We start from the raw sequence: 21,924 nt of genomic DNA, 5'->3' as shown, positions 1-21,924 counted from the left end.
TCACAAAAATGGAGGTTAGGGATATGATGCTACTAGGGACTGATTGCTGGGAATGTTGGCATTTTGAGGAAGAGATCATAAATTTGGAGGATGGACAATCTATTAAAGGAACTAATAGAATATCGACAACCATGAGGGCAGGAAGGAAAGTTGATGAGTTTGGGAAGGGCAATTTTAGCTTGAAGAAAAAGAGTGGGGCAAATAGCTGAGGCAAAAAAAAGTCTCTGGATTAGTGATATGTTAGTCAATGATTATGCTGCAAGTGAGTTACATTTTAAATGTTGGTGGAGTAGGGAAGTCTGAGGACTCATTGGGAAATGTTAAGTTGTTTTTAAACGACCGTTGTTCCTGGTGCTAAATTGGCGATAACTTAGATGAAAGGAGAAAGGGACCTCTGTCATTGATCCTGACAGAAAAGAAAATCTTTGCAGAATTCTAACATACTATCATTCCAAAACACAAGCTGGAATGTCTACTTCTAGTATGACCCAATTTAATTTGCTTGCAGAAAAGTTTTGCATCTGTTTCATTATAAATTAACATATTATGAATGCTGAAGCTATATTCAAATGGTTCAGATTTGTTGTATAAAGCATCCAGTGCCAAGCTCCCTTGCTTAGAAAGACATTTATTGAAACGATTTAACTGGAAAGAAATTGCAAAACTTGGTACAGAAAAACCTGGATGTTCTAGTATATCAATGCACAATAGTTAATTTGCATGGGAGGAAAATGGATATTTGTCATTTATTCCAGGGAGAATGGAACATAAAAGTAGTTAAGATTTATTGCAACTGTGCAGGAGCTTTGAGAGGCTGCATCTGAACTATTGCATACAGTTTAGTTTTCCTTTTGAAAAGAAGGTATAATTGAGGTGGTTAATGTCACTGGACTAATAATCCAGTACCCAGACCTGTGTTTTGGGGGTATGAGCTCAAGTCCCACCCTGAATGATAAATTAAAAAGCTAGCCTAATGGTGACCATGTAATTTTTGTTTATTCTTGTGGGATATGGGTGTTGCTGGCTGGCTAAAATGTTTGTCAGTACCTGGTTGACTATGTGAAGGTGGTTTTGCACTGCATTCTTGAACTACTGCCGTTCTACATGCTGTAGGTGGACCCACAATGTCCTTAGGGAGGGAACTGCATTATTTTGACCCCGCGACTCATAAGGAATGACAATATATTTCCAAGTCAGGATGGTGAATGGCGTGGAGAGAAACTTGCATTAGGTGGTGTTCCATGTATCTGATGCCCTTTTGCTTCTAGATCAAAGTGCTCATGGCTTTGGAAGGTGCTGTCTAAGGATCTTTGGTGAATTTCTGTGATGCGTCCTGTAGATAGTATACACTGCCGCTACAGAGTATTGGTGATGGAGGGAATGGATGTTCATGGTTGTGGTGCCAATGAAGCAGACTGTTTTGTCCTGGACGGTGTCAAGCTTCTTAACTGTTGTTGGAACTGTATTCGTTGGCAAGTGGGGAGTATTCCATCATATTCCAGGCTTGTGCCTTGTAGATGGTGGACAGGCTTTGGAGAATCTGAGGGCAAGTTACTTCCTGCAGTATTCCTAGTCTCTGAGCTGCTGTTGTAGCCACTGTAGTTATATAGTGAGTCCAGTTGCGTTTCCGGTCAATGGTAACCTCTAGGATATTGATGGAGGGGGATTCAGAATCAAAAAGTGTGGTGCTGGAAAAGTACAGCAGGAGGGGGATTCAGTGATGGCAATACCACTGAATGCGCAAGGGGCAACAGTTAGACTTTTTTTTATTGGAGATGGCCATAAAATCTCAGCCAAGTCAGCCATAATCATCTTAGAACATAGAACATAGAACATAGAACAATACAGCACACCACTGAATGCGCAAGGGGCAACGGTTAGACTTTTTTTTATTGGAGATGGCCATAAAATCTCAGCCAAGTCAGCCATAATCATCTTGAATGGTCGAGCAAGCTTGGAAGACAAAGTAACCTACTTTTGCTTCTAAGTTTTGTGTCCCATTGTTAAATCTGGTGGAGCTAGGGAAATATGACTGAATTTAGAGAGAGAATAGAGAGGCAAATGGAAAGTAAAAGCTAAATTTATTTTTACAATCTTCCAAAACAATTAACCTAAAGGAATGAGACTGCCCAATTAAAGTTAATTTTTGATCCCAAAGTCATGAGTTATTACAAACAGCACTAACCAAATTGTTAAACAGGCTACTTAACCTTTAAATGGCAGACGTGAATTTGCTGTTAAAATGGTCATGTAATTTAATGGTTTTCCCATTCTTTTAGTACATAGCAAAAGTAATAACTTCACACCAGCGCAGGTCACCTAACAGAAAGTGACTAAATTGAGACAGCAACCTTTAAATGGCACTATCTAAATCTGCATCTGCTCCTTGCCTGAAGATGCCAGACCATTCCACACAATTTTTGACAAATATTGTTAAGTCCTACTGGCTGCTGACAAAGTTTCCCTTAATATTATTGCACTTTGCTTAATTTATAATCGTCAGACTTCTAGTAATGATTTGGAGTGCTTCACATTCTCCGGAAATTTGCTTTGTTTCCTGATATGTTTCCCAATGCAATGTCAATGAGTAGTTTGTTTTTTGTTCCGTTATGCTTTTTTTCTCCAAAATAAGATCTGATGATCTCTGGGTTGATTGTCTTCTGTTTTTTTTTTGTTTCGGTATCTATTGCCAGCAAGCAATGCTGACATTACACTTTGCATACAAATTCAGTATTTAGATATTACATACTCTAAAATACATTATTTGTCTTAGTCCCATAACTTTAGCCTTTTAAATTTGAATCCAGCTATACTTTTTTAAAATTTATTCTTTGTGTGAATCTTAACCAACAATATACAGCAGTGTCAGTTATTTAGTGATAATATGACTACAAAGCATACAGTATTGTAATTTGCCTTTTTTAATTTTACAGCTTCAGTTGGATCCTCTTGATTTTAAAAGTACTCACCTAATTTTTCATACTGTAACTAAATGTCTACTTTCCTGTGACAAGTGTTTGAAAATAAGAGGTGAGTAACTACTGTTAACAATGTCATGGATTCTATTTAGTTTTACACATTGTTTTGATACATTATTTTATATATCTTTTTGTAGGAATGGAAATACTAGGAAATCTATGTAGAGCTGAAGATAACGCAGACTTGATATGTGAATATGTGGATCAGGACTCTTACAAGGAGATTATATGTCATCTAACTTTGCCTGATATGCTGCTGGTAATCTCCTCATTAGAGGTGCTGTACATGCTTACTGAACTAGGAGAAGTACCCTGCACAAAGATAGTTAGTGTGGAAAAAAGTGTGGGTAAGTTTAAATATTGTTGCAAGTAAAATGAACAACTCATTTCATTATTGTTTTTAGTATAGCAAAGTCTCTTGGGATGTGTTTATCTAAAATCAATTAATGAATTGGTGATTAAGTTGCATCTTCTCCCAAAGACAACTGTAACGTTTTCTACACTATGGAAAGTTGTTCACAATAATTTAGAAATTGAGATTTTGTAGAAACTTAATCTGGATTATTTAAATACTGTTAACGTTTAGTTAGGAATTTTTTTGTGTCCTTCCCATCTCCCATTTTTCTGAAATTTCTCCAGTCATTGCTAAACTTAAAGATTTGTATTTTTGCATTTAAGGAGCAGAGAGAACATGGTGAGCATTCTCATGTGTACTTTAAAAGGGTAAAGGAAAAATGCACTTGACTGTGAAATCTGGTTTGCTACCCTTGGGCTTGGGAAGCAAAGAATATTAGAAAATAATACCACAATACACAAAACACTGGAGAGACAGATAGCATAAAAATAGAGAACAGTATGATAACAGAGTATGGGACAAAGTGTATTTCTGAGTTCCACTGCATTTCTATATGCACAGAGTATAGTTAATGAGATTGGGGCGTGACAAGCAGAGGTTGCCATGTTGGATTATGCTTTTTTTAAATTTATTCATTTTGTGGGATGTGTGTGTCGCTGACTGACAAGCATTTATTGCCCATCCCTAGTTGCACTTAAGAAGGTGGTAGTGACTGCCTTCTTGAACTGCTGCAGTCTACCTAACGTGGGTTGACCAATGCCATGAGGGAGGGAGTTCCTGGATGATGATCCAGCGACAGTGAAAGAACGGCAATGTATATCCAAGTCAGGATAGAGGGGAATTTGAAGGGGGTGGTATTCCTATTTATCTGCTGCCCTTATCCTTCTAGATGGAAGTGGTCGTGAGTTTGGAAGGTGCAATTTGAGGATCTTTAGTGAATTTCTGCAGTGCACCTTGTAGATAGTACATACTGTTGCTACTGAGCATTGGTGATGGAGGCAATGGATGCTTGTGAGTGCAGTGTTAATCAAGCGGGCTGTTTGTTTTGGATGGTGTCAAGCTTCTTGTGTTGTTGGGGCTGCACCCATCCAGGCAACTGGGGAATATTCCATTGCACTCCTGACTTGTGCCTTGTAGATGGTGGACAGACTTTGAGGAGTTTTTTGAAGAAGTACAAAGAGGATTGATGAGATAGAGCGATAGATGTGATCTATATGGACTTCAGTAAGGCGTTCAACAAGGTTCCCTATGGGAGACTGATTAGCAAGGTTAGATCTCAGGGAATACAGGGAGAACTAACCATTTGGATACAGAACTGGTTCAAAGGTAGAAGACAGAGGGTGGTGGTGGAGGGTTGTTTTTCAGACTGGAGGCCTGTGACCAGTGGAGTGCCACAAGGATCAGTGCTGGGCCCACGACTTTTTGTCATTTACATAAATGGTTTGGATGGGAGCATAAAGGGTACAGTTAGTAAGCTTACAGATGAGACCAAGTTTGGAGGTGTAGTGGACAGCGAAGAGGGTTACCTCAAATTACAACAGGATCTTGACCACATGGGCCAATGGGCTGAAAAGTGGCAGATGGAGTTTAATTCAGATAAATGCGAGGTGCTGCATTTTGGGAAAGCATTTCTTAGCAAGACTTAAACACTTAATAGTAAGGTCCTAGGGAGTGTTGCTGAACAAAGAGACCTTGGAGTGCAGGTTCATAGCTCCTTGAAAGTGGAGTTGCAGGTAGATAGGATAGTGAAGAAGGCGTTTGGTATGCTTTCCTTCATTGGTCAGAGTATTGAGTACAGGAGTATGCTGAACAGGCTGGGGCTGTTTTCCCTGGAGCATCAGAGGCTGCGGGGTGACCAGATAGAGGTTTACAAAATTGAGGGACATGGATAGGGTAAATAGGCAAAGTCTTTTCCCTGGGATCGGGGAGTCTAGAACTAGAAGGCACAGGTTTAGGATGAGAGGGGAAAGATATAAAAGAGACCTAAGGGGCAACTTTTTCACATAGAGGGTGGTACGTGTCTGGAATGAGCTGGCAGAGGAAGTGATGGAGGCTGGTACAATTGCAACATTTAAGAGGCATTTGGATGGGTATATGAATAGGAAGGGTTTGGAGGGATATGGGCCAGGTGCTGGCAGGTAGGACTAGATTGGGTTGGGAGATCAGGTCGGCATGGACGGGTTGGACAGAAGGGTCTGTTTCTATGCTGTACATCTCTGTGACTCTGAGTCAGGAGGTGAGTTACTCACTACAGTATTCCTAGCATCTGGCCTGCTCTTGTAGCCACTGTTTATGTGGTGAGTCCAGTTGCGTTTCTGTTCAATGATAACCCCCAGGATGTTAACAGTGGGGGATTCAGTGGTGGTAACATTGTTGAATGCTAAGGGGTGGTGGTTAGATTGTCTCTTTCTTGTGATGGACATAGCCTGGCATTTCTGTGGTGCAAGTGTTACTTGCCACTTGTCAGCCCAAGCCTGGATATTGTCCCAATTTTGTTACATTTCAGCATGGACTGCTTCAGGATCTGAGGAATCGAGAATGGTGCTTAACATTGTGTAATCATTGGCTAACGTCCCTACTTCTGACTTTATGGTGGAGGGGAGGTCATTGATTAAGCTGCTGAAGATGGTTTGGCCTAGGACACTAGCCTGCAGAATTCCTACAGCGATGACTGGTCTCCAGCAACCGCAATCATCATCCTATGTGTCAGGTTTGACTCCAACCAGTGGAGAGTTTGCCCTGATACCCATTGACTCCAGTTTTGCTAGGGCTCCTTGATGCTACACTCGTTGAATGCAACCTTGATGTCAAGGGCTGTCATTCTCCCCTTGCCTCTGAAATTCAGCTCTTTTGTCCATGTTTGGGCCAAGGTTGTAATGAGATCCAGAACTGAGTGACCGTACTGGAACCCAAACCGGGCGACACTCAGCAGGTGCTGCTTGATAGCACTGTTGATGACATCTTACATAATTTTACTGATGATTGAGAGTAGAGTGATGGTGCGCTAATTGGCCAGGTTGGATTTGTCCTCTTTTAAAGTACTTGGGGCATACTTAGGCAATTGTCGGGTAGATATTCAGTGTTGTAACTGTACTGGAACAGCTTGGCTTGGGAAGTGGCAAGTTCTGGAGCGCAAGTCTCCAGGACTATTGCTGGAATCTTGTCAGGGCCTTTAGCCTTTGCAGTATCCAGAGTCTCCAATTGTATCTTAATATCATGTGGAGTAAATTAAATTGGATGAAGACTGATATCTGTAATGTTGGGGACTACTGGAGGAGGCCGAGATGGCAATAATAGTGATTTAGCTAGAGGAAGGACTGGTTGGAGTGTAAATAACTGAGCCAGTGTGCCTTTTGCAATTCTGGAAAGTCCACTTCCACTCACCTGGGGCTTGTACTAAAATTGAGAGATCTATTCACAGCCTGGTGAAGAAAATCAATTTTATATAGTCATTCTCACAGAAACATGCTATGTGTGAAGTGTTGGAGGCGATTTCCTCTAATTCCAGGAGCAGTAATTACTGTTTTATATGCTGTTGCATTGTTTTGGAACTTTGGAGAAAAAGAGTCAAAGCAACAGCACTTTTTTAAAATGGAGAGGCACAGACAAAGGTAGCACATGGTCAGGTCAGTACAGGAGAGAGGGAGAAAAAAAAATCTACACTGCTCCCTGACACAGCAGTGAACCTGCGCAGTTACTGCCTTTGCTGTTTGAATTTGTGTATCGCTGGATATTGGAGTGCGTCTGGGAAAATTAACAAACAGTGACATTCACAATTAATTTTGGAGGAACCTGTTTGGGAGAGGTCACAGCACAGAAACAGATAAGTGAATAGTTTTAAGTGTGACCTTACAGTACGTCTGTATTTGTGAGAAGAGTCGTTTCTTTCTTGATTATATGTTTATTTAGATATATCTCTTGATTAAATTTAAATATAAGCCCTAAGTATTAAGTTAGCCTGGAGCAGGGTTTTGTAGAGGAATACAGCAGTGCTATTTTCTAGGTCAGTAGATTGAAAGAAGCAAAAATGACCTTTAGTAGCATGATCTGCCCTTGTCGGATGTGGGAGTTCAGGTAGAGTTTACGTGATACTGAGGATTATATCTGCAATTAATGCCATTGATTACGAATCCTATCCGATCGAATGGATCGTTTGCCTCTAACCCTCACTCCAATGAGGAATGTACAAGAGCAAGAGTATGACGGTTGGCAGTTATAGAAAGGGAGAAAAGTTGCAGATTCAGTCAAGTAATTAAATGACCTCCAGGAAAGGTAAGAGAGGTTGGCAGGTAATGCAGGAGTCTTCTGTGGCTATCCCGAATTTTCATCAACTATGTTGTTTTGGGAAATGTAGGGGGTGATGGATTCTCGAGGGAACGTAACGTGAACAGCCAAGTTTCTGGTATCGAGACTGATTCTAATGCAAGAGGGGTACGTCAGGTTCCAAGAGATCAATTGTGTTAGGGGACTCTTGAGTCTGAGACACAGACAGACATTTCTGTGGCCAGCAGTGAAAAATTAGAATTTGTCCATATTTGGACCAAGGTTGTAATGAGGTCTGGAGCTGAGTGGCCCTGCTGGAACCCAAACCGGCTTCACAGAGCAGTTTGTTAACTCCTCGGGGGTGTGTTAACCCCCTGGTGCCAGGATCAAAGATGTCTTAGAGAGGGTACAGAATGTTCTCAAGGGGGAAGAGGGCCCAACAAGAGGTCATTGTACACATTGGAACCAGTTACTGCGCAGTTACTGCCTTTGCTGTTTGAATTTGTGTATCGCTGGATATTGGAGTGCGTCTGGGAAAATTAACAAACAGTGACATTCACAATTAATCTTGGAGGAACCTGTTTGTGAGAGTAGTAATATCTGGATTACTCCTGGTGCTGCAAGCTAGTGAGGGTAGGAATAGGAGGATAAGAGCAGATGAATGCATGGCTGAGGAGCTAGTGTATGGGAGAAGGATTCACATTTTTGGATCATTGGGTTCTCTTCTGGGGTAGAAGTGACCTGTACAAGAAAGATGGATTGCACCTGAATTGGAAGGGGATTAATGTAGTGGTAGGGAGATTTGCTAGAGCTGCTCGGGAGGATTTAAACTGGTAAGGTGGGGTGATGGAGGGTGGGCCTGAGTGAGGAATGAGATCAATCTGAGACTGGTACAGTTGAGAACAGAAATAAGTCAAACAGTCAGGGCAGGCAGGGACAAAGCAGAGAACAAGGTAGGACTGATAAATTAAACTGCATTTATTTCAATGCAAGAGGCCTAACAGGGATGGCAGATGAACTCGGGGCATGGTTAGGAATATGGAACTGGGATATCATAGCAATTACAGAAATGTGGGTCAGGGATGAACAGGACTGGCAATTTAATGTTCCAGGATACAAATCCTACAGGAAGAACAGAAAGGGAGGCAAGAGAGGAGGGGAAGTGGCATTTTTAATAAGGGATACCATTACAGCTGTACTCAGGGAGGAACTTCCCTGAATGTATTTCCGGGAATATATTTGGGCTGAACTGAGAAATAAGAAAGAGATGATAACCTTTTTGGAATTGCATTACAAGCCCTCATAGTCAGAGGGAAATTGAGAAACAAATTTGAGGAGATTTCGCTTATCTGTAAGAATAATAGGGTGGTTATGGTCAGGGATTTTAACTTTCCAAACATAGACTGGGACTGCCATAGTGTTAAGGGTTTAGATGGAGAGGAATTTGTTAAGTGTGTACAAGACAATTTTCTGATTCAGTATATGGATGTACCTACTAGAGAAGGAGCAAAACTTGACCTACTCTTGGGAAATAAGGCAGGCCAGGTGACTTAGGTGCCAGTGGGGGAGCATTTTGGGTCCAGCGACCGCAATTATATTTATTTTAAAATAGTGATGGGAAATGATAGACCAGATGTAAAAGTTGAAGATCCAAATTGGAGGCCAATTTTGACAGTACTAGGCAAGAACTTTCGAAAACTGATTGGAGGCAGATGTTCCCAGGTAAAAGGACAGCTGCCAGATGGGAAGCCTTTAAAAGTGAGATAACAAGAATCCAGAGAAAGTATATTCCTGTTAGGGTGAAAGGAAAGACTGGTAGGTGTAGGGAATGCTGGATGACAAAAGACATTGAAGGTTTTGTTAAGAAAAAGAAGGAAGCATATGTAAGGTATAGACAGAATAGATCGAGTGAATCCTTCAAGTATAAAGAGAGTAGGAGTATACTTAAGAGGATAATCCGGAGAGCAAAAAGAGCACATGAGATAGCTTTGGCAAATAGAGTTAAGGAGAATCCAAAGGGTCTTTACAAATATGTTAAGGACAAAAGGGTAGCTAGGGGGAGAATAGGGCCCCTCAAAGATCAGCAAGGCGGCCTTTGTGTGGAGCCGCACAAGATGGGGGAGATACTAAATGAGTATTTTGCATCAGAGTTTACTGTGGAGAAGGACATTGAGGGTATAGAATGTGGGGAAATAGATGGTGACATCTTGAAAAATGTCCATATTACAGAAGAGGAAGTGCCTGATGGTAGTGGATAAGTTGTTGGAGGGAATCCTGAGGGGCAGATATCCATTTATTTGGAAAGGCAAGGACAGATTAGGGATAATTAACATGGCTTTGAGCCTGGGAAATCCTATCTAACAAACTTGAGTGAGTTTTTTGAAGAAGTAGCAAACAGGATTGATGAGGGCAGAGCTATATGGATTTCAGTGAGGCGTTTGACAAGGTTCCCCATGGGAGACTAGTTAGCAAGGTTAGATCTCATGGAATACAGGGAGATCTAGTCATCTGGATACAGAACTGGCTCAAAGTTAGAAAGATAGTGGGTGGTAGCGGAGGGTTGTTTTTCAGACTGGAGGGTTGTGGCCAGTGGAGTGACTCTAGGATCGGTGCTGGATCCATTACTTTTCGTCTTTTATATAAATGATTTGGATGTGAGAATAAGAGGTACAGTTAGTAAGTTTGGGGATGACACCAAGTTTGGAGGTTTAGTGGACAGCAAAGAAGCTTGCCTCTGATTACAATGGGATCTTGACCAGATGGGCCAAAGGGCTGAGAAGTGGCAGATGGAGTTTAAGTCAGACAAATGCAAGGTGCTGCATTTTGGGAAAGCATTTCTTAGCAGGACATATACACTTAATGGTAAGGTGCTCTGGAGTGTTCCTGAACAAAGAGACCTTGGAGTGCAGGTTCATAGCTCCTTGAAAGTGGAGTTGCAGGTAGATAGGATAGTGAAGAAGGCGTTTGGTATGTTTTCCTTTTATTGGTCAGAATATTGAGTACAGCAGTTGGGAGGTCATATTGTGGCTGTACAGGACATTGGTTAGGCCACTTTTGGAATATTGCATGCAGTTCTGTTCTCTTTCCTATTGGAAGGATGTTGTGAAACTTGAAAGGGTTCAGAAAAGATGTACAAGGATGTTGCTAGGGTTGGAGGATTTGAGCTATAAGGAGAGGCTGAACAGGCTGTGTGACTCTTTTCCCTGGAGCGTTGGAGAATGAGGGGTGACCCTATAGAGGTGAATAAAATCATGAGGGACATGGATAGGATAAATAGACAGTCTTTTCCCTGGCGTGGGGGAATCCAGAACTAGAGGGCATAGGTTTAGGGTGAGAGGGGAAAGATATAAAAGAGACCTAAGGAGCAACTTTTTCACACACAGGGTGGTGCATGTATGGAATGAGCTGGCAGAGGAAGTGGTGGAGGCTGGTACAATTGCAACATTTAAGAGGCATTTGGATGGGTATATGAATAGGAACGGTTTAGAGGGATATGGACCAGGTGCTGGGAGGTGGGACTAGATTTGCGTTGGATATCTGGTCGGCATGGACGATTTGGATGGAAGGGTCTGTTTCTATGCTGTACATCACTTTGACTCTATGACCGTCTCCTTAGCAATCGATCATCTGCAGTTGCGCCTATCTGCAATACTCCATTATGGCTATGAAGTCCTACCCTTGTATTTTATGTTGTCTTCCCACAAACAACACTGGTCGCCATCCAGGGCAAAGCATGATTGGCACCCCATTATCACAAGAGCACCACATCTATAAAATTCGGTGCAGCAACACAGAAGCTCCTTTTGCTATGGTTTTCAAATCTGACCTCTACTATCTAGTAACACAAGGGTGACCATTGCAGAAGGACCATTTACAGGTTCCTCCTCAAGTCACAGCAGACTTTTGATAGTTTTTATTTCATGGTGCTCTGTCACAAATGCCCTACCTGAACAGCATTGAGGAAGTACTTCGACCCCACTGACTCCAATGATTCCAGAAGTATTTCTTAATTCTGTAACCAAGCTGATTTCATTTAAAACAGTATTTGAAGCCAGGCTGTAGAATGAATGGGTTTTTATGCAATATTGGCATTTATTTGCAACCTAACAGTTTTTTTTAAAGGAAAGGGTAGTTTGTTGTTTTTTTGGGATTTATTTTGTTTTAAACTTGGGCAGAGGCACTCTTGACTGAGTAAGAGAGGTTTGTAGTTTCACTTTTAATTTTAGGTCATGTTTTAGTCCTGTGATGACTCTGGAACAGGATGGCTGTATAATAGTAGTGCTCCTGATAAGAGAAGAGCATAGTCAGTTAGGTTCTTTGAGGGATGAGTTAGTGTTGGGAGGGAATTCCAGAGCTTTCGACCGAGGCAACTAAAGACTTTGCCACCAATGATGGAATGTCTAAAATTGGGAATACACAAGATACCAGAATTATTTACAACATAGAACATTACAGTGCAGTACAGGCCCTTAGCCCTTGATGTTGCACCAACCTGTGAAACCAATCTAAAGCCCATCAAACCAACACTGTTCCATGATCATCCATATGTTTATCCAATGACCAATTAAATGCCCTTAAAGTTGGCCAGTCTACCAATGTTGAAAGCAGGGCATTCCAAGCTCTTACTACTCTCTAAGTAAAGAACCTACCTCTGACATCTGTCTTATATCTATCACCCCTCAATTTAAAGCTTTGTCCCCTCGTGCTAGCCATCGTCATCTGAGGAAAAAGGCTCTCCCTGTCCACCATATCTAATTCTCTGATTATCTTGTATGCCTTTATTAAGTCACTTCTCAACCACCACCTCTCTAATGAAAACAACATCAAGTCCATCAGCCTTTCTTCATAAGACCTTCCCACCATACCAGGCAACATCCTGGTAAATCTCCTCTGCATCCTGTCCAAAGCTTCCACATTCTTATAATGCGGCGACCAGAACTGTATGGAATACTCAGTGTGGCTGCACCAAAATTTTGTACAGCTGCAATATGACCTCATGAGTCCAAAACTCAATCCTTCTACCAATAAAAGCTAACACAGCATATGCCTTCCTCACAACCCTATCAACCTGGGTGGCAACTTTTGGGGATCTATGCACATGGACACCGAGACCTCTCTGCTCATCCACACTACCAGGAATGTTAGTATTAGCCCAATACTCTGTATTCCTATTACTCCTTCCAAAGTGAATCATCTTTCTCTTTTTTCTGCATTAAACCCCATTTGCCTCCTCTTGCCCCAGCTCTGCAGCATATCTATATCTCTCTATAACCTGCAACATCCTTCTGCACTCCACAGTTCTACTGACTTTAGTATCATCCACAAATTAGAGGAACGGCATTGTCACAAAGGGTTTGAACGCAAGGTTGAGAATTAATACGTCAAGATGTCGCTTGACAGGTTGCCAAAGTAAACCATCTGACACAGAGGTGATGGGGGAATGGACCATGGTGCAAGTTAAGACATCTGCAACAGTGTTTTTAATAATCTTGAGTTTACAGACTGTAGAGAGTGGGAGACCATCTAGAAATACATTAGAACATCTTTAATTCTAGAAATAACAAAGAAATAAATTAAAAGTTTCCATAGCAGATGAGATAAGGCAGGAGCAAAGTCAGGCAATGTTTTTATGAATGTGAAATTAGAGGGTCATCTCTGGATTTAATGTTATGCCAAAGTTGTGAGCAGACTGGTTTAATTTTAAGACTGTTCACAGGGAGAGGGGTGGAATCATTCACATTGGAGTGGTGACTGAAAGCATTGGCTTCTGTCTTCCCAATATTTAATTGTAGTACATCTTTCCTCCCCCAGTCTAGATATCAGGAAAACAGTGATAATGGAACAAAATGGAGGAGTCTGGAGAGTTATTGATGAAGTAGTGCTAGATATCCTCAAAGTGCATGTGAAAACTAACTGTGCCTTTAGATGATATAGTCAAGAGGCAACCTGGAAGTTAGAAGTGAGGGGAGACCAAGGATAGATCCTTGAGAGACAGAAATAACAATGCTGGATTGGGAAGGGAAACCATTGCGAGTGATTCTCTGGTACAAGTAGAAAAGAATGACAGGTGAAAGTTCTAACACCCAACTGGGATGAACGTGGACAGGCTTCTGAGGAAAATGATGTGGCAACTGTTAAAGGATGCACATAGCTGGAGAAGGAGGAAGAAAAGCTTACCTTTTTTGTCATTGGTGTGTGGCATGACATTTGTGAGTTTAAGAACTATCTTGGTGCTGTTGCAAGGAGCTTTGGGGTATTAAGCACAGATTTAGGAAAGAGACCTACCTGACAATTTCTTGCGAAGAAAGAGAGGAGAGCTTGGGCGTGGATGAGTAGTTTGCAAGATTGATGGGGTCAAGTAGTGGCTTTCTGAGGAGTGGACTGACAGCAGCAGACATCCAAAGTTCTCAACATGTTCTCATTGTGAACCAACTTAATGTCCAAATAAAATGAGAAAACATTAATGAAAGCCAAATTCCACTTTAGTTTTGTTTTGTTTAATAAGCAATTGCTTTTTCTTATCAGATATGTTGGTGTGTCTTGTGTCGGTGGATATCCAGTCATTTGAGTCTGATGCAGTGAAATTAATTGAATATCAAAGTTCTAACCATCAAGTGATCTCCGAAATCAGACCACAAGCTATGGAGCATTTGCAACATGGACTAGCTCATGGCGTGACAGCTTCAGGTATGTCCCTAGTGGTGATAAGAGAATTTAAAATGCTAGAAAATGAAATTCTATTTATTTAAAAAAAAATTAGCAAGGTAATATGGATGAATATTCTAATGTTTCATTGGTAATTTTGATTTTGGTTTCCATGTTGGAAAGTGTTCAGGCATAGATAGATATCAGTTGAGTACCATATCAGATTTTTGATAATGCGTCCACATAGCCTAATAATCAGTTTCTTGGAACCTGAACAAAAGTCATTGTCTCAGCTTTCTTTATTGAGGGGAGAAGTTTAAAATGCCATGTTTTGAAACTGACAGCTAATAATATTGGCAGCGGAGAGCAGAGGTGGCCGTTGTGAAAATTGTTATAAGCCCAGGAATGATAAAAGTTCTTCAAATTATGTATCTCGATACTCATCTGTGCAAGTACCCCTTCTTGTGTCGTCAGTGCTTACTGTTTAAAGATTTTGTTTTAAAAATTGGTAAACGTAATCAAGATTTTAAAGCTTGTCAATCATAATGCCTTGTTCTTATTCAGCAATAAAAGGCATATCAGCAATGAGATTTTCTTTATGTAAAAGTAAATAGTCAGGATTCAAATTAATGTTCAAATTAAAGTGCTGAAAAAAGCAGTTTTTTATAGAGTTTCCAATCTTGTTATTTGGATCTTGCAGAAAGTAAGTTTAATCTCTCACTGTGTTTGCTGCAGGCCCATAGCACAACAGCATTCAGTTTATCACAAATTGACAGACCATACTTTGTATTTGATTGTGCTTGATACGGACTGAAAATTTCCTTGAATCAAATGTTTAATTCCCCATGTGTATGTGAACTGTCTGCATAAACCATGATCGGCTTGAAATCGAACTGACCTACAGTCATCACAACTAGAGAAAAATATCTGACTGAATTAATGATGATAGAGGTCTTCCATTTTTAAATACTGCATTGGAAAGTATTTTGTACACATGAGCCTTTCCCTACACTTAATAAAATCACAAGAATTTTGCCGGTGTGACATTTGTAAATTTGTGAGCTATTTTGTTTCCATGTTTTATTTAATTTTCTTTTTTCAGATTTATATTTTCCACATACAAACACTTGGGTCTCCCTAACTGTACATGTACAACATTTAATAAGCACAAAGTTGCACTTATTTCTCCCCACAGGACCCCCTGCATGGTATGGGTTGTTTCCTCAATATTGGCTTGGAACTTAAACCTATATTGCCCATTTCTTCCTTCTCACATTTCATCCTTCTCTGCTGAAGAATTCTGCCTTTCTTTTGTAGAATTTAACTTTTTGCTGCTGGGTGATTCAAAGTAGTCTTGATCATTTCACTTGTTACAAGCCAAGTAAACAGCAGGATCTTCAAATCACCCCATGACCTTGGTTGGGTTAGTTTGCCTCAGAAGAAAAATGAGTTTAGGAATGTTCTGGTCATGGCTATTATGGGTTCAGCATAAGGAGATGAAAGTAATGCCCTGGAAAAGCTAAACTTTTCAATAATGTAGACAAAGACACCAAGCTACCCAGTCACAAATCAGTTTCTATAGATTTACCTAATGGCTATTTCTAAATTTCTTTGCACTGTGATCTGCTTTATTTAAAAATCATAAAATTGTCGTAGTCTAAGCTTATGGCTGTTGGATATATAGAGATGTTGACAAACTACCAGTGTTAACAGAGCATCTTGAGCAGCAGTTAGTAAATATCACTTGGGGACCTCGTCAACTAATGTTCAATCCCTTGATATTCTCTAAGCTTGTTTGTAAATCTTCTTTGCAATTTGGAGTTTATAACCTCCCAATAAATTATTGGGCTTCGTCCCAAGCCAAACACTTGGCCTTTATTCCTAACCAACATGAACCACAGTACGGCTGCTGGAAAATGACTGCCATCTTTCTTTGTTCAACAGCAGAGACCAGGCATATTCTCACAGAGAGGAAGGAAAATTTGGAGGGATGTTTTTCCCGGGGCCTTGTTCATGACTTCCTCGTGACTTGGAGAATGGTCTGTGGCGAGGGGAGACCTGAAAAAGTGTAAGGGGAGAAAATACAAATTTACAACAAAACTTAGAAGCATTGTAGTTTTAAACTGGGCAGTAGGGATTTGTTCATTGTGGTTATTGTTTAATTTGATATTTAGATGTGCACATCTGTGTCCCCAATGATCTACCTTTTCAAGCTTCCATGGGTGGAAGACCTGCTTTTGAAGGAGGAATGGAAGTTGCCCACTGTAATTTCTGTTCTCCAAAGAATAGCTTTCTGGTACAAACCTGTTGATCCTGCCATGGCAGAATGTCTTAATACTGCTTGGGGGTGGATGGTGTGGGAGGCAGTGATGGGTGGATGGGATGATTGGGTCGTGTCAAGGGAAATAGCAGGTGCTTTAATGGGTAGTCATGCTGAAAAAGAAACAGTTGCCAGCTGTGTTTGGCGAGTTGATTTTTATCTTTGCAAGCTGAAAAACAAAATGCTAGGCAGTTTACAAGTAATACCATTGGCTATCCTTTCATCTGCAGCCTTTGTTTCTTCCTCTGCTTTCTCATTTAATTTGTGGCTTGTTTCCTCACCAGCAGCTAGATACAAAAGGTGTTTTTAATTTCCTTCCTGAATTCTGTTCTATTTATTTAGTCATCTTAATGTTCAAGTAACAGTATTTGACAAATACTTTGAAGGTGAAATGGGCTAAAAAGCTTGTGTTCTCTCTGCTAAATATTAACTGCAACAGCAATAATTTACCATTTTGGAGAAGATTTGCAGCAACAATTTACATTTATATAGCTCTATTAATATAACAAAATGTCCCAAGGCACTTTAGAAATGTTATAACATAATAATTTAACACTGAGCCACATGACATTAAGCCATGCAATCAAGTTTCATCAAAGAGATAGATTTTAAGGAGTGCCTAAAGCTGGGAAGATGAAGTTTAGTGAGACAGTTTCAGAGCTTAGGACTATGGCATCTTAAGACATTGCCACCAATGACAAGAAATTAAAACTGGAAACACTGGAGCCAGAATTGGCAGAGCTCAAAGGTTTTGTGTGTGCTTGGAGAGGGTAGTTACAAAGCTAGAAGAGATCACAGCGCTGGTGAAGATGTAAGGCCATGAAGGGATTTGAAATACACATGGGAATTTTAAAATGTCACAAGTGTGGGTTAACTGGGCATCAGTATAGCTGAGCAAGCTTGGGAAATGGCTGAGCGAGACAAATCAGTACACAGGGTTGCAGGGATTGTGGAGGGTGGAATACGAGAGGCTGCCAGGAGTGCATCAAAGTTTTCAAAGCAAGATGTAGTAACGGAAGGATAGTGGTTTCAATAGCAAGTAAATTGGGGCAAAGCCAGGCTTAGATTATTTTATGAAGTTGCAAATAGGTAGTCGTAGAGCTAGAATAGTCTCATCTTGGGGTCAAATTAACTCCAAAGATTTGCAGAGCCTGGTTCAGTTTTGGATAGTTGTCAGATGGCTGGATCAAGTTGGTGATAAAAATAAAATTTATAACAGCAACTGCAAACAAAATCTTTTGTCATTCCATATGTTGTTTGAGGAAAATTACTACGGTATGTCATACAAGTAGTCTGATAATTAATAAACAGTGGAAAAACAAGAGGGGTATAGATGATTTTTGATGATGGGCTTTTGCCCGAAACGTCGATTTTCCTGCTTCTCGGATGCTGCCTGACCTGTGCAGTTCAGCACCATTCTAATCTTGACCCTGTTTTGGCTATTGCTGGATGAAAATCTGATTGGAAGGATTAAAACAAAAAATTCATAGCAATGTGACTTTAGTTTTAATTGGTTGACGAGCTTAATGTCTGTGGAGCCAAAGGGCGGTTTGCTATAGTGGTGTCAAGCGTGGTATTTTCTTTTTGAGAACAGTTTTGCAAGCAATGTGATGCAGAAAACACAGTGCTTGAAGTAACAAAGCCATTAACTGTATGAGCTCCAGGAGGAGCTATAGGAAGAAAAGTTTGGTTGGTCATTTATGTACATAGAAAGAAAGATTGACCGCCCTTACAAAATGAGCTGAGAGAGGGTATGGTAGGGGGAGATGAGACAGAAACTGGAGAAAGGTGGAATTCAGAGTTAAGCCAAGAGTGATCCTTGGAGGAAGTTTGCTCTGGTTAAAAGTGGAAGGTACAGAAGCAGCAGAGGCAACTGAATGGATAATCAAGATTTTTGTAACAAAAATAGCTATGTACTCCTTACACGTAACTGGGGAGATGAGGGTAGAGGAAACAGCGGAGAGTGGTTTAAGAAGACTGTGTCATTCTGAAGTAATGTTATCAAAAGCTTTCCTTGATATCTTTAAACATTGGGTAGTTTTAGCAATGGAGGGCAAGATTCAATGGCACTGACAATCCAACCAGATTTGACAACAGATCATTTAAAAGCAGATAACTGCCAAAGTTGCTCATGTTCATTAACTTAAATGGCATGATAATAGCAGATATACCAGACTCTAGTGCGAATGTAATGATTTTAGCAAGAACAAGGACATCATTGGTGACAGGGAATGATTTGCAAAACTAATAACTGCAGAAATATAATGACACATTGGGAATATGAAAGTACAGTAATACTAGACTTGAGGCAAGGCTTTTACGGGGGTGCGTCAAGTGGGTGATGTACAGAGTAAAATGGGTTTTTGGGGATGGGTTAAGAGGACTATGATAAGAGTATGTAGGTAGATGATAAGGGATGTCTTATCAAGTCAGTGTTGTTAGAATAGGAGTGATAAGGCCATATAAGAGATCAGGTGTGATAACTGAAGAGTTGATGGCTGGCCTAATTGCATTTTGATGCTGTTTTGAGCAGGAAGCAATGAACTGACTGAGCGCAATGGAAGGATTGCTTTTGTTTATTTTACATGCCACTACTTCTGGTTTCTGTATCTCATCTTCCTTTGTTGGCCAAATGATCTTGGGAACTGCAAACCTTTATTCCACTGACCTGTTACGCCACCTGCTGGTGCAGAAACGCCACATCATCTGAGTAATTTCAAGGTGTTATCCCAGTATTAATGGGAGGGAGCGCCACTTACTATGCAGAAGGTCACATAAGAGCATGTGGGTACGTTTGAAAGTATCTACCAGCATGCATACAATCAGGTAAACCCAAGTGTTTATATGCAAATTTGTGTTTGGAGAACAGAACTTACAATGAGGATTAATTTCCCATTTATTTTCTGGTTGGAAAGTATGTTCCTAAGTTTAAAAACAATTTATGTAAAACAACTATTCAAGTTGCTTACCAGGAAAATAATTCTGTCCAAATGTCTTCATTATATATAATGGTATTCCTTCACCACTTTCCCTAATCCCAACCATCATATATCATCAATCTTTTGTTCTTGCTTGCACAGCAATAAGAGTTGGCTCTACATTGGCAACCCCACCAGGAATAGAAGTAGACAGTGAAAAGTTTGGCTGTCAGTGGTAAGTATAAATGGTCAAGAAAAATGATGTGTAATTAGCTATTTTAACTGCGTGATTAGCAGCATGTTTAAAACCTTTGTGAGCAATATAAGTGAAAGAGTGTACAAAACAGAGATTCTTCGATCCAACTCTTCCATGCCAAAGAGATATCCTAAATTAATCTAATCCCATTTGCCAGCATTTAGTCCATATCCCTCTAAACCCTTCCTATTCGTATACCCATCCAGATGCCTTTTAAATGTTATAATTGTACCAGCTACCTCCACTTCCTCGGGCAACTCATTCTATACATGCACCACACTCTACCTGAAAAAGTTGCCTCTTTGGGTCTCTTTTAAATTCCACCCCCCACCTTAAACCTATGCCCTCTAGTTTTGGATTCCCCCATCCTGGGGAAAAGAGCTTGTCTATTTACCCTACCAATGATTTTATAAACCTCTAAGTTCACCCCTCCCCCTCCAAAGCTCCAGGGAAAACAGCCCTGGCCTATTCAGCCTCTCTGTAGCTTAAACCCTCCCACCCTGGCAACATCCTTGTAAAACTTTTCTGAATGCTTTCAAGTTTCATAACATCCTTCCGGTAGCAGCAGCTCACATTTACCTAAATTAAACTCCATCTGCCACTCTTCGGCTCGTTGGCCCATCTGATCAAGATTCCTTTTATACTCTGAAGTAACCTCCTTTGCTGCTCACTGCACCTACAATTTGGTGTCATCTGCAAGCTTATTAACCATGTCTCCTATATTTGCATCTAACTTATTTATACAACTGACGAAAAGCAGTTGTCCCAGCACCAATCCTTGTGGCACACTGCTGGTCACAGGCCTCCCAATGTGGAAAACAATCCTCCACTGCTACCCTCTGTCTGTCTATACCTTCAAGCCAGTTCTGTATCCAAAAGGCTGGTTCTACCTGCATTCCATGTGATCTAACCTTGCTAACCAGTCTACTATGAGGAACACCTTGCTGATGTCCACAGAGGTAGTGTCTAGTTTTTTTTTTTTGACAGTTTTTTAGCACTTCATGCATGCACTGTGCTCTTTAGGAAAGAATGAAATGTGTAGTAGAAGTTGCAATAAACTTTTGAGTATTTTTAAATCTGATTTGTGTTACTGTTTTTATCATGTAGCTCTTTGGCTGAGCCATATAACATTACAAAAAAAAAATTGTCTACATATTCGGTTATTTCTAAATGGTACAAAGATTGGTGGAGGGAGCAAGGAGGCTTCAGAAGAACAGACTAGGAGAGTGGGGAAAGGAGTGGCAGATACAATACTGTGGGAAAGTGAAAGGTTATGCTCTTTGGGAAGAATAGATGCATAGATTATTTTGTAAATGGGGAAAGCTTCAGAAATCTGAAGGAGTCCTAATTCAAGATTCTCAGGATCGTGCAGATTCAATTGGCAGTTAGTAAGGCAAATGCAATGTTAGCCTTCACTTACGTGGGCTAGAACACAAGAGCAAACATGTATTTCTGAGGCTGGATAAGACCATGGTCAGACTCCACTGGAGTTTGTCCAGTGGAGGTTTACAAGAATGATGAAGGGATGAAAGGCTTGTTACATGAGGTTGCAGACTCTGGTTCTGTACATGGAATCAAGATGGATGGGGGTGGGGGGATGGGAATCTCACTGAAACTTAAAGGATATGGGGAGGCTTAGATTCAGTGGACATAGGGAGGCGGCACGATTGCTCAGTGGTTAGCACTGCTACCTCAGTGCCAGGGATCCAGATTGAACAATTGGCTAACTATCTGTGTGGACTTATCATTCTCCCCATGTCTGTGTGGCTTTCCTCCGGGTGCTCCAGTTTCCTCCCACAGTCCAAAGATGTGCAGTTTAGGTGGGTTGTACTTGCTAAATTGCCCACAGTGACCAGGGGTTAGGTGTGTTAGCCATAGGAAATGTGGAATTATAGGGATCGGGTAGAGTGATGGTTCTGGGTGGGAAGCTCATCAGAGGGTCTGTGTGGACTCTAAGGTCCAAATGGCCTGCTTCCACACTGTAGGGATTCTATTCTATTCTATCCTACAGAGAAGATGTTTTCAATCATAGGAGAGACGAGGAACCAAGGGCACAGCCTCAGGATGAAGGGCCAAACCTTTAGAACGAAGATGAGGAATTTCTTCAGCCAAAGAGTGATTAATCTGTGGAACTCTCTGCACAGAATGCTGTGGAGGTCAAGCCATTGAATGTATTAAAAATAGTGTTA

At 40.8% G+C, this 21,924-nt stretch overlaps 1 protein-coding gene across 5 annotated transcripts in view; it reads left to right on the top strand.

Annotated features, from left to right (window-relative positions):
- Nucleotides 1-21,924, top strand: part of arid2 (AT rich interactive domain 2 (ARID, RFX-like)) — a 129,961-nt gene that overhangs the window by 68,653 nt on the left and 39,384 nt on the right. For all 5 annotated transcript variants that reach the window (XM_043708677.1, XM_043708678.1, XM_043708679.1 and 2 more), the window contains 4 exons: nt 2,934-3,030; nt 3,116-3,325; nt 14,122-14,283; nt 19,642-19,714. In XM_043708677.1, coding sequence (XP_043564612.1) covers nt 2,934-3,030; nt 3,116-3,325; nt 14,122-14,283; nt 19,642-19,714 — 542 coding nt within the window. The remainder of the gene's footprint in view (nt 1-2,933; nt 3,031-3,115; nt 3,326-14,121; nt 14,284-19,641; nt 19,715-21,924) is intronic.

This window comes from Chiloscyllium plagiosum, chromosome 19 (assembly GCF_004010195.1).
Source record: "Chiloscyllium plagiosum isolate BGI_BamShark_2017 chromosome 19, ASM401019v2, whole genome shotgun sequence".
Taxonomy (NCBI): Eukaryota; Metazoa; Chordata; class Chondrichthyes; order Orectolobiformes; family Hemiscylliidae; genus Chiloscyllium; species Chiloscyllium plagiosum.
The sequence above is the reverse complement of the archived record's forward strand: the minus strand, read 5'-3'. Positions and strand labels throughout refer to the sequence as shown.